The 13,134-nt window shown below is 42.4% G+C and overlaps 1 protein-coding gene across 2 annotated transcripts; it reads left to right on the top strand.

Annotated features, from left to right (window-relative positions):
* Nucleotides 1–723: 723 nt before the first annotated feature.
* LOC120897181 (vertebrate ancient opsin-like) lies at nucleotides 724–11,151 on the top strand. Of its 2 annotated transcripts, none has more exons than XM_040301853.1 (6): nucleotides 724–973; nucleotides 1,813–2,718; nucleotides 3,300–3,459; nucleotides 7,190–7,385; nucleotides 9,349–9,481; nucleotides 9,603–11,151. In XM_040301853.1, exons 2-6 carry the CDS (start codon nucleotides 2,557–2,559, stop codon nucleotides 10,239–10,241), a joined length of 1,290 nt encoding a protein of 429 aa, XP_040157787.1. In that variant the 5' UTR covers nucleotides 724–973; nucleotides 1,813–2,556; the 3' UTR covers nucleotides 10,242–11,151. The 2 variants fall into 2 exon arrangements, with proteins under 2 accessions (XP_040157787.1, XP_040157786.1); XM_040301852.1 differs by having other exon boundaries at nucleotides 1,753–2,718.
* The last annotated feature ends 1,983 nt before the right edge of the window (nucleotides 11,152–13,134 follow it).

The raw sequence follows: 13,134 nt of genomic DNA, 5'->3' as shown, positions 1-13,134 counted from the left end.
GTGTATGGTGAGATTTGGAGTTCAGAGAATTGCTCAAAAATTTTATTTGCAAATTTGATGCGCAATGCTTTGTGCTTTCTGGGCACGTTCTTGCAATGTTATCTGTACGCTTACTGTTTAGTACCTTGGGAAGCTTTCTCGATTGCTTTACAAATTTTAACTGCGTTGGGTTTTTCATGTAATCTGTTATATTTCAGCTGCTTCAAACATCCTTCCCACTATTCCCTGTTGTCATGGTAATCGCTTCTCCGATGGAAGCTGTACAACCACCATCTTCGGTTTGTCAACAACCGCTTATAATGGAGGTTCGATCCGGTACCCGGTAATACCCACTGAGTACCGTGTACTGAGGGATGATGCAGACAAAGGATGTTGAAATGTTTGTGTTTTTACCCCGCATCCTGATTGCGGGACGGGTGAGACCCTCGTTTCGTGTACGCGGCGCCTGATGAACCTGAGTAAAAGCAGACAGAAGAGCTGGCAATCATCGTCCTGACGACGAGGTGCCTCTGTGAGCGAGAACAACAGAGAGAAAGAAGCTTTCGATGAAATGAGCGAAAGAGCGATAAAGCTTCCTCTTCGGCCGTACCTTGTTCGGCGATGTTCATCCAACGCGAAACCACATCGCTAGTAAACAGTGAGTGGCGTGAAGGCTGTCTGCGTTTTACGGGGTGTGTTCTACTGCGTGCGTGCAGCATCCGGTTACTCCGGGACGGTGTCAGGGAGCGTGCCTGTTGTCTAGGAAAGGTATTTTATCAGCAGTCCGCCATCTGTTACATCCAGTCGTCGGCCGGAGCCTGTACCGTACGGACAGACTCTACGGGCAAACAAGCGGGCACCACAGCGGGATTCGGGATGAAAGCGAAAGTGGCGATGTGTTTTCCGATGCACGATAGTGTCGCAGAGTGTTTGAAACGCCACTCGTCGCCGAAAGCGTTTGCTTAAAGACGATGTACTAATAGAGCCATAGAGTGTGAGTTCGTGCACCGTCGAGGTTGATGAAGTGTCATACGATTTGGTGTAGTGGATGAAGAACCTCAAACACATATCGCCGGAAAGCAGTGTTTTGCAGTTTGAGCAAAAGGAAGTGCACGGACCAAAAGTGCAAAGTGTAGAGAAGTTTAGTTCGACATTTTTCGTGATAAAAGTGGCCTGTTCTTTTGGTTTTGGATTACACTAGTGAACGATTAGGGATGAGTGGATGAGTAAACTGATGGGAAGGCTAGAATTATACTTCTTTACTAGAACATGTTGCTTTTAATCCTCTGCTACGCAGAATACATACATTGTTTAGTATGAATGAATTATAGAACAAGGTTCATTTTCATGTGTGAAACAATTCGATGTTATTAAATAGTAACTTTCCAGAACGTCTTTTCTTTATAGCCTAGAGCAATGTTTATAGTCATTGCTTTTTTCTCGCTCTTCTCGAAGAGTTTGGGAAGTATATCTTTAATCGATTTTCCATTGCAAGTTTGTAGTACAAATGCACTCTATTTGGACGAACATTCATATCTTCAAAGCGATCAGTTATTAATTAACAACCATTGCAGCAGCTGTTGTGTAAGCAAACGGGACAAAGGTGCAAAAGTCTTTAGTCCTCAATTTATAATTAGCCGTTGTTGCTGTTGTTATTGTAAGGACTAATCGCATTTTTGGCTTCTATTTCGAGCTCTTTCGGCTCCCTGTTATGTTATGGACTCTTCCGGTCTATATGCTATCAAGTTACTTAATATTCCATCAAATTTACAGATAAATGGAACCTAACATCCGTATATTTCATTGTTACGCTACCTCTATTCGTAATAACAGTAGTTGCAAGCAAGCCGAACCTAACAGCGGTCTGGTAGCACCTCAAGCGCATAAATAGTTAATTGTGTTATCCTTAGAATGAGCAGATTGAGTTGGTTGAGTGCGTAATTTAGCCGTGTTTGCTTACGGCTCAACGTCTCAAGGAAGAGAGTGAACCTGCGATGGATTAACCATTTACGTGCAACAATATTCATCACTGTACGATCACATCCATCACATCACATCACATTGCATCGTCAATAAAAGAGGAAGCAAAAGCTGCTTCCACGTACAGTGCATCTTCCATCTGTTGAATGGAGGCATCACATCACAGTGGCCCGTACCGTGAGTGTAACGAACGAGTGTGGTGGAACTATCGACAATACAGACCGTGAACGCAATGACGTAGCGTGTAAAGTGTGTCACGAGAAAGGAACAGACAGTGTGGCGTAAGGTGGCGGTGTAATGGTGCAACAGCTAGCTATTTAGCCCCCGAACTGTTGTTGTTCGAAACGCAACGAGAACGCTGGTGCAATAATAAAGTGCAGCTTGATTTTCGGCTGCTTGCCCATCCGTGCGCCAGAATCCGTTAATTGGACGTCACTAGGATAACAAGCGCAACAGCATCGAGCTACTTTGACTCGGGCCACTGCATGCACCGGGCAGCAGCTACCTTGCAGTACCGTTTATCAGCCCAGCCACAGCAACGACCCTGCCCTCACCCAACCCCGACCGAACCGTCCGAAACATGTTGCAGCAGCGAAGATGAACGACGCTCCTAACGATGTGGCAGCCAGTGCGGTCGACTACGAAGATCTGATGGCACCATGGGCCTACAATGCGTCCGCCGTCACACTGTTCTTTATTGGATTTTTTGGCTTTTTCCTCAACCTGTTCGTGATAGCGCTGATGTGCAAGGATATGCAGGTGAGTGGAAGCAACGGCAGGGGGAGGTTTGGTCCGTTCCGCCATCTCGGCGCTACACGGTCGAATTAGTGTGGTTATTGAAATTAGTTTCGATGCACAAAAACCGACACTGCTGCTGATGTTGTTAAACCACGTCACACACACACAGACAAAAAGAAACTACCGCTTTTCCCTTAAGGTGAACTGTCGGAGGAAAGTGCGGACGGTATGGAGGACCATGGAAGGTGAACTCATTTCCTGGCTGAAATGAATTCTGTCAACACTCGTGACAAGCGACGACCCTTTGCCGAGCAGCAAACGGCTACACGATGGAATGATATGCGATCTGCGCCATGGCGCAAACTATCCTCTTCATTTCATCCAGCCAGTCGAACGCCCCTTGGCATGGAAATCGACACGATAAGATTGCACACGCAATTGATATGACACTGTCTCACTGACTGACTGACTGACTGACTGACTGACTGACTGACTGACTGGCTGACTGTGTATCCTTCCCTCGATTCGTTGCTCCATATTCGTGGCCAGCCCTTCTCTATACGTATCCGTTGCGTTTGCTTTACCTCCTTCCCTTCTTTCAGCTATGGACACCGATGAACATCATATTATTCAATTTGGTCTGTTCCGACTTTTCCGTGTCGATCATCGGCAACCCGCTCACGCTCACATCCGCCATCTCGCATCGCTGGATCTTCGGCCGGACGCTGTGCGTGGCGTACGGGTTTTTCATGTCCTTACTGGGTAAGCAGAAGGCAGAGGGTGCCGTGGGTACTTTCTCCCGGCATTTCCTATGGTTTCATCGGCTGCCCGTTTGGCATAATTAATTTTATGGTCGTAGCGTTGTTGGTGTTTTTGTTTGGCTGTGTGTTCGCTTCCTTTTTTTCTCTTCTTTTGCTTTGCTTTGTCCTTCCCCTGGCGCTACCTTAAAGAGTAATTTTATTTTAAACAATCGCTATACATTCATGACGGTTTCAGAAAAAAGTTTTTGTTTTGCTGCCATCTTATTTTTTTGCATTAAAACCCAAAGTGAAAGCTCTGTAGTAGCACCGTTTATCATCGTTACCTTATCATCGGCCGGTGGTTGATTCGCTTTTCATCTTTCCTGTTTGTGCATAGTCTCCGCCAAGTGAAATCCCATTTGGTGTGTTTGTTTATTTTAACCTTTCCCTGGTGGGTTTCCCCTTTGCTCAACTACGTTAGCTACCTTTCAAACCCTGAGGTACACTTTGCTTCCCATCTGATAAGAAAATTGAAGGATACATTACAACAAAAAAAAAAAGCTTCAATCGCTATTTTTTCTGCAACCTAGCCTGCAAAGATTCGGCAAAAATCGTTTCATCTTCATTGGTTTCCACGGGGGTTTTTCAAGCAAACGGAAATACTCTGTACCTTTTGCTCTCGAGAGGCGAGAGTGGCTTTGTGTGTGACGATGTCTTGCCTTAAAGATGAACTTTAACCTTTTCCTTTTGTTTTTGTTTGGCCCGGTGCACATAAATAATCAATAATCAAATCAGCAGCCGGCACGGAACGATGCTGCCGGAAGATCAAAACCAGCGCTCACCAGTCGCTTGATATTTCTTTATTAGTAATTTCAACATCGTTTGAAGTCTTTGAAGCAAAAGAGGCTTGAGATAGTAGCACTGTTTCAATTATCGATCGATACACTTTTGAACGTGCTGGCTAGAATGTGGATAATACCATTTCATACATTCAATGTTTCCGATACCTTCCGTTTGGTAGCGGTTCGTCGATTTTAATTACGAATGTACAATCAACAATTAAGCACCCGGGAACTTTACCAAACCGCGGTACATCTGTTCATGTTTGCGTTGAATCAGCAAAGCCTTTGCAGCAACTCTCGAGATTCCGATACACATCGGCGAGCTTTAACGAAGCGTCGAGGTCGAGTCGGAGCGTGAAAACGGCGCTCGGAACGCTTCTTTAATAAGGCGCAACCATGCGAACGAGGCTGAAGCTCTACGGCAACCAACAGCATCCATCCACCCCGTGGCGTGCGCATTGCCGGCTGTGCGGTTCGGTATGAATTTGATACCGAGCTAGCCCAAAAAGGGGCCCATAGGCTACTTATTTGCGGCTTCAGGCTCCGGGAATGGAACAGAAGTTTTGCCAGGAAAAAGTTTTCTCCGTTCTCATCTTCATCCTGTGTTGCGGATGTGCTGACGCAAGGATGAAAATGAATTTGCTTGCAAAAGACACAACCACCAGCAAACATCCGACAACAGTCGTGCGTTTGTTCGATAGAGCAAATTATTCCGATTCTGGTAATGGTGAAATTATGGACAGTGACCCTATCATTCGGTGAAAAGACACTGTGCCATAGTGTGTTTGGGTCGCACACTTGCCCGTTATGGAGCCACCGGGAGGTAATGTCGGTTAGGATCGGGAAACTAAAGCCATAAATCTATCAATACACCATCCAAAAGGATTCCTTTTAATCGCCTAGCTCTGGAATGGCATGGCATGGTGAATATTTTAAGAACTGCAGGCTTCAAGAGTGTAACGACGTCGTTATTGTGGTAGGGAATGTGTCGCTCACATCGGTATCTATATTTAATTACACAGAATTAGCTCATTAGAAGTGCTTGCCAGGCGAGTGAAGAAGAACAAACTGTTACTTTCTTGCTATCTTTACGCTTTGTTTTGTACCATTTAAGTATTGTTCTGCTTCATCGATGATTAAATGACAATACTATTGCTGCTTTGTTTTTGTCCTTTGGCTAAATATGGTGGAAAATTACTGTTGAAAACTTATTGATGTATTGATCCGTTTTTTGGGGTCTATGGCGAACAAAGAAGAATTTATTCCGTGTTTTATGATTAATAGATACATTTAAAACATCAAAGGTTTAAGATTCTCTAAGTGATTCTCAATACATCTGTTAGTAGAAGTGGGTGATTGTGGTGATTCTCTGCTGGGTAATATTTTATAATGGTGAGCTAAGCCTGCCCTAACCATCTTTAGGCTTGACTATGTCTAACTGATTATATCAGGATGATTACTTCTGCGTATGATAAGTTAACCCAGCCTAGCCAATGGCATGTGATTAGGTTGTCCAGCTTGCACCAAGGGACTGACAACAAGTTTATATGCAGAATTCACAAACTACTGCTGGTTTGTCCGTCTGCTATATTCTGACAAATCTGCATTTAACAGATCGAAAATACAAGAAGTAATGAAAAGATACTTTCGAAAGTCTTATTTCCCAAACTGCCCATACCCATTGAAATTCCCAATTATTTTGCCGATAACAATCTGAGTCATACCACCTCACCTACAATTTAGCTGGTATTTGTTTGATTTTGGAACCTCAGTGCAATCCTTTAAAAACCGTCTTCAAAATGAGTTATTAAGTTAATTAAGTTGATCTTTCTACTTTTTTAAACTAATATTAGACTTAAGAACATTCACACGGATCACTGTTATCCATTAAACGAGAAATAAACAATTAAAAAATTAAAGAAATAAACAATTTTAGCTTATATGGTAAAATAGTGTGTATAGGATAAAGAATAAGATCTACGAATAAAGAAAAAAGATTGAGATATGATATCAGATTATGAAATGCTGTGTTCAAATTACACATTAAATTGAGTGGAAGATGTCACAACCAAGTGAAATTGTTTTCCATTTCTGTTGAAACATTGAAGCGAAGTCTTTTATGATTTTTTGTTTGCTCCAGTATCCTTCCCTTACTAGATGTTAGTTTCATGAACCTGATTTCAAAGCTTTCTAGGAAACATTACACCTAAAGTAAAAGCAATTCATTAAATTGTTTCCTCTTCTAATTGTTCCATGAAAAAATGGCTCCGACAATGGCCATTCTTTCAGGAAAATGTTTATTTTATCACATTTCTTTCGCTCATAAATGCCACCCTCGGCCAAAGCTGCCAACTCGGAAACAGTATGTAAATCTTCGCTCCTTCATCGTACACTCCTCCATCACCGGTATAATTGGAGCAAAATAATCCGAGAAAACGAAGCGAAGGGAATGGTTCAAAAGACAGTTAATTTATAAACAACAGGCAACCATTAATATTTCACGCAGCAAACAAAAGCTCCGGACCGGATCCGGGGACGGTGTTAATTCTTTCCGCTGGTTCCGCTGTGAAGGACCTACGGTGATGCACAGAACAGCCGGGTTTCTCCCGGTTTTGCTTGACTTGGCTTGACTCCCGGGTTTTGCGTATCTGAATTGTTACCGTTTCTGTAAAAGAGCGCCCTCGCTTGTATGAAAAACTTCAAAGTCAATTGTTTTGCCACCGTGGTGCGAAAGAATATTGTAATTGCAGTTGACGCTCGGCTATCATGTTAGCGTTAACTGTTGTTGTCTTAGAGCTTTTTGTTTTAAATTTGTCCTCAAGTCCTTGCTGTTATTTTTTCTTTTGCCCCCGGTAGCGAATTACCTTCTTCGCGTCTTTCTTTCTGTCACATATCTGGTTTCCGTTCCAGGAATAACCTCCATCACGACGCTTACCGTGCTGTCGTACGAGCGGTACTGCCTCATCAGCCGTCCCTTCTCGTCCCGGAATCTGACGCGCCGGGGAGCCTTCCTGGCGATCTTCTTCATCTGGGGCTACTCGTTTGCCTTAACCTCGCCGCCACTGTTCGGCTGGGGTGCGTACGTACAGGAGGCAGCTAACATCAGGTGAGTACGATGGAGCTATTCGCAGGTAACCGGAAACACATCGGGCTAGCGCATCGTGTTTGTAGAGGTGAACAACTGTAGGGTGAATGCGAGTAGTCGTTACGAGACTGTAAGCTGACTTCAAAAAATGTACGCGCGTAATCGGGTGGCGTGCACCGAAAGGGATGCAACTGATTAGTCAATCCAACAGGGACTTAGGCAGAGCTAACCATCAAACTGGCTGGCATTAATGTGCAACGTTTCGATGGTGTGTTGTGGGGCAAATCTTGGCGTGACAGTTATAATTCGTTTACAAGCTTAGAGGTTTAGGTACCTTTGATTCGCTGAATGATTCTACGAACGCGCAATGTAATTATTTTAAAGGAAGGAGGTTGATGCCGATCCGCTAAAGCAACCGTTTATGGTTTTGCAATGTTTATAATTTATTCTGCCAGCAAAAGACATTTCCAGCAGTGTAAGAAACATTTGAGAATAGAAATGAAAATAAATTGCCAGGCTGATTGGTTTGAATTTAGTAGGAAAATTGTGCCTGAGCCTCAATGCTGGATTGTGAAGATATTTTTGTTTTGTCTATTAAGTATTAATATGTTTTGCTCGAAAAGAAGCATGTGCACTGAAGAAAGCACATTATATGCAGGAAAATCAAAGATACGTAAACTCATGCTTCAATGTCTGCCCTCATCTTTAACAGACTTTATCCATTATTGCAATAATGGTTGGTAATGGCTTCGCGTTTCCCTCACCGACTTAATCAGTTTTCGTTTGCATCTTAATTGCATTGAAATGGAAACGTGCTTTCCCTTAACGTCAATGCCCATATTCTATATTAAAAAGGGGAACCTTTGAGCACCTTCGAACTGATGATTGAGTGAAGATGCACCGTACGAACGTAACCGCAGAATAGAATTGTAACAGCAGCTACGTAATTGAAGGATGCTAGTATTTTCGAAGAGCCCGGTACGGTACTTTGGTACTTTGAGCCGCATTCACGCTTGGGAAATGGAGATTGGAAAACGGATTGAGATTGATTGCTGCGTACGTGGAATGCGAGTTGGCTTGTGTTGTATTCCTTTTGTACACTTGGCTCGTTTGCCAACTCCATTCGGTACGGTGCGTTACAGTACGGAAGTTAAATATAAGGGCATTTTTTCTATTAAGTGCAACTAAGCATTTGCAGGTAAGTCTTGTATGCATCAAGATAACTCTTTTGGTTGGAAGCTCACGTAGCTCAAATACTCGTTAAACTATTCATTTTATTCTCATAAACAAAACAAATTAGCTAACTGTAAACATTTTCTTTTGGCTATGTTTAGCGCCTGAAGGTATGCAATTCGAATTTTCAATATATTTAAATGCAATAAATTCATCATATCATAATTTATTTCTTGCATTTGAAATGTAAACTTAAAAATTGAGAAAAATCAGATACTTTGTGTTTATATATAGAAACAGACAAAATACGGCTTATAATTTCGGACTAGACTGTAATGCGCTCTTAGTATTGCAAAAAAAAAAGAAATATACGATATCACGATGGAGTTGTGCCAGGATTGGTAACATCACTGCACGAGGCTATATTTGGCCTTATGTCGAACAAGGAGATTTTCCAAGAATTTAAATTTCGTTACTCCAAAATTGTCGAGCCATATTCGCCTTTCGTATTGGTGGTTGACGATTTGAAGTTTGAAATAAAAGCTGCCAGAGTATGATCAATTTTTGACCTTTTCTCTGGTTGGGACTGCACTCCAGAGTTCATTCCGAGAAATGTGATACAGTTTCAGATGTTTTGGGAAAACTAAATAACTTTAAACACACCAACCACATCAAAATCCAACTGTTTTAACAATTCAAATAGCTAAAAAATCGCTGATCATTGTTAGCCTTTTTGATTGCCTTTTGTGTGTGTTGGTTTCCGAGTTTCACTTATTTTTTTTTTAAATCTGTTCCATTCCATCTCCCTCAGCTGTTCGGTAAACTGGGAGTCTCAAACGAAAAACGCCACCACGTACATCATATTCCTGTTCGTGTTTGGGCTGGTCGTTCCGCTAATAGTGATCGTGTACAGCTACACGAACATCATCGTCAATATGCGGGAGGTGAGTGTTTTACAACCAAACAAATGCAAGCCAACTACTACTACAAGTATGCACTTTTCCCCTTTTTCGCTCCTTTGTATGTGTGTGTTTAATTTTCATTGTATTTTCCGTGGGGTGACAGAATTCAGCACGCGTCGGGCGGATCAATCGGGCCGAACAGCGCGTCACCTCGATGGTGGCCGTCATGATCGTCGCGTTCATGGTCGCCTGGACACCGTACGCGATCTTCGCGCTGATCGAACAGTTCGGACCGCCGGAGCTGATCGGTCCAGGGTTGGCCGTGCTGCCGGCGCTCGTCGCCAAATCGAGTATCTGCTACAACCCGATCATCTACGTCGGCATGAACACGCAGTTCCGGGCGGCATTTAGCCGCGTGCGGAACAAGGGCCAGCAGGCGGCGGACCAAAACACGACCACGATGCAGCGCGAGCTGACCAAGAGCAGCCGGGACATGGTGGAGTGCAGCTTTGACTTTTGTCGGAAGAAGAGCCGCTTCAAGATTAGTCTGGTGAAGCCGACCGCACCGTTGGCGGTGGTGGACGTATCGAGCACGTCGCACCGGGACAAGGGCACGAGCCGGTCGCCCCTGGATCAAACGGTGCTGAATGAAACGAACGAGGACGTTGGGCGGGAACGGAGTGGTGGTTGTGGTGCTTATGCCGGCACACGCTTCGTACGGCCGGATTTTGAACTGTCTGTGATTAATAGTGGAAAATCGATTCTAATCAAGTCGAAGAATTTTCGGTCCAATTTACTATAAAAGCGCACGTGATAAAGAATGAATAGACGCGAGGAGGGAGAGGAATACAAATGCGGGGAGCAAGATTGTATCATTAAGCACGCTAGCGAGTATGTAGTGCCATTTCGTTATATAGTTTATGCCATAAAAGGTGTCAAAATAGATTACAAAACACGTGTCCTATTGGAGATTAATGTTTTATGTTTTTTTTTTAAATATTTTTCGTTTGCTTTAGTTCCCCCTATCGCTCGGAAAAGAATGAGCCCACTTTTGCTGAGTGATAGCTTTACGTTCCTATGTTTATTTCTTACACCCCAATTGACACAACCGTACACATATGCACACCCATTTGTAGTGCAATGCAATGGAAACAACGATGAGCTTTTAGAAACGAGACACTAAGGTAAGCGGATAAGAAACAAAATACCAAGCCCACCAAACCGAAGAGTACGGAACGGAGAAAGTAATATCCACATAGAGAGTTAACTTACTAGAAGTAGCCAACTGTAACGTATGGTAATGTAATGTTAAATTTTAACGAATCGTTCACATTTTAGCCAACACAGATTAATGGGAAACAATTAATAGGAACCACTCCGCTGGTTTAAATGGTTTGGAATGAGGAGGCAACTGTTAGCACATTTCGTAAATGTGATTATAGCGAATTGGATGGATTGTGAACGCTAGTCAGCCGGGATAGCAGTGCATAATGTAAGCAGTATTGTAGCCGTTTTAAGACACAAGAGTGGACTATTTACCGTGCGTCCCAGACGCAGCCAAACCCTGTAAGTAAATAACAATTACCCCCCATAGGTAGTGTTCTAGGTGTAAGTGTAAGTTTGATCAAAATGAAACCAGCGTTGCAATTTATTCAATCGCCAGAATGTTATATTTTTCGAATAGGACAAATAAAAATTAGTCGATAAATCATCAACCGAAACGAATGCGTTGCCCTTTTCTCATTGGTTCAGCCAAAGCGTCAGTAAAAAGGGTAGAACAAGTTGAGAAAAGTAAGTCGTTAACATTGTAAGCTTCTGAAACAATCGCGTTCGCTTTCTGGAACGGTTCGTTGCCTATATCAAAACGTAAAGTATACCACGGAACAATTTTGCAAACAATGAAACTTTGCGATTTGGGTAGGCTTTGGAACAGGATTGCCAAAACTGCCCACGGCACGGCCAACAATTCGTTGCATTGGAGTGAGTGGCATCGATCGATCGACACAATGGACAAACAAACTCATGCAAACTCATCCCACCATCACAATTATGGAATCTTGGAGGAGTTGGTTCTCGAGAACTCTGACTGTTGGTGGAAAGGTGAATAGATGACCGTTAGTAAGTTTTTTCTCCCTGCAAATAGCTACCGTTCCAGCAGCGAGGAACATGGCCACGTGCATTACTGCCACGTGCTAGTTAGGAACGATAATTTTAACATTTGGTGACATTTGGATGATTGTGAGGAATGGTACAAGATGTTTTATATAAAAGAAATAAAACAAAAAACAAAACAGATGTCAGAGACGTTGCTCCACTTTCCACTAATGTCAACGGTTTGCGAAACGATAGTTTCGGAAAGAAGCCAAATTCGTGCTTAAACGATTGCATAACGTTAGGCGCTGTCTGTGGTGGACGGACAGTACTTTACAGTACTTGACGCAAATTGTGAAACACAGCAATTGTTTCCGTTCCTTTCTAGTGTTGCATTAGACATTAGCGGCATACTTAACTGTAAGAACAAAAATAACAATTAGATATGATTTTACGGGAAACATAATGAATTCCTGCAAATAATGATTAGGATTATTACAAAAAAATTCATAGCAATACAAACATTAAATTATTTTCATGAGAGTAATATTAAGAGTAAAAACTATGAAATATATCAAAACTAAATAATTAAATTAATAAATGTTTTTAGTTTTAAACACCAGATTGTTGATTATTTTGAACACAAATGTAACAATCATTAGTATCTAATTACAAGAATAATCATAAAACATGCTATGAAATACATATTTTAGGAAAAAGAACTGAAACGCTCGATGTTTCCAGTTTGTCCTTAACTATCTTTAATATGTTTGCTGCATTTAGTACAAGTTTCAATTGATAATATCTCAACCGTATTTGATTGGTTTCAACTTACATTTCATCTCATTTTAGCGTTCGAGGTAACTGCTCATGCATGCCGAGAGTAAATGAATATTATCTGACATAAACAGTCTAGCGTCATTCCAAGAATGTGCTTAATTTTGCCGCTGTTATGTTTAGTGGAAAGGCAATCATTGTTCACCATTGGCAGAGGATATTGATCTTCTCTAAAGTGAATATTGAACCATCTAGTGGAAGACCTGGGTAGGATTTATAAGGTTTTAATGTTCAAGGAATTCGTTGGTAGGTACAGATTCATATCTGTTGTGCTGGCTCAACTGAGTGGTTAAAATCATCCATTAAAGTTTTGTTGGTGTGTTTCGTAATCACTAGAATTCCACGAAGCGATGAAGTCCATTACATCCATTGAATATACCCTTTAGTTAGCGACCCGAACATGTCGAAAGGAGCATCAAAATGAGTATTAAGATCCTACCAAAATTCCAAAACCCACCATTCCAGTCACTCACCACTACACCAGGACGTTCCCAGTGTCAATAATTTCCAGTTGTGATGTGAGACCCCGAAACTCAACCACATTTTCTGCCAAACCTACCCGAACGTTTCGCGCGTTGTCTGGTTTTTCTCCGCATCGTTCCTTACCCGGCTTGTGCAAGAGATAGTGTTGCAATCGCGTCCACCTGATTAAGCTCTCGAACGATCCACCAGGCCACAGCTAGTTGCAAGTTCGGCCACAAAAACCAGTTCGCATATCGCGTTTGCATCGCACATTTCGTACTTGATGCACTTGATGTATAAACACC

The sequence above is a fragment of the Anopheles arabiensis genome, chromosome 2 (assembly GCF_016920715.1).
Source record: "Anopheles arabiensis isolate DONGOLA chromosome 2, AaraD3, whole genome shotgun sequence".
NCBI classification, from domain to species: Eukaryota; Metazoa; Arthropoda; class Insecta; order Diptera; family Culicidae; genus Anopheles; species Anopheles arabiensis.
This window is presented reverse-complemented; position numbering and strand designations above follow the sequence as displayed.

Coding starts and splice junctions, on each gene's coding strand:
- LOC120897181 (XM_040301853.1), top strand. CDS start 2,557: ATGAACGACGCTCCTAACGATGTGGCAGCCAGTGCGGTCGACTACGAA. Junction 7,386..9,348: donor CAGGAGGCAGCTAACATCAG/GTGAGTACGATG, acceptor CATCTCCCTCAG/CTGTTCGGTAAACTGGGAGT. Junction 9,482..9,602: donor TCATCGTCAATATGCGGGAG/GTGAGTGTTTTA, acceptor GTGGGGTGACAG/AATTCAGCACGCGTCGGGCG.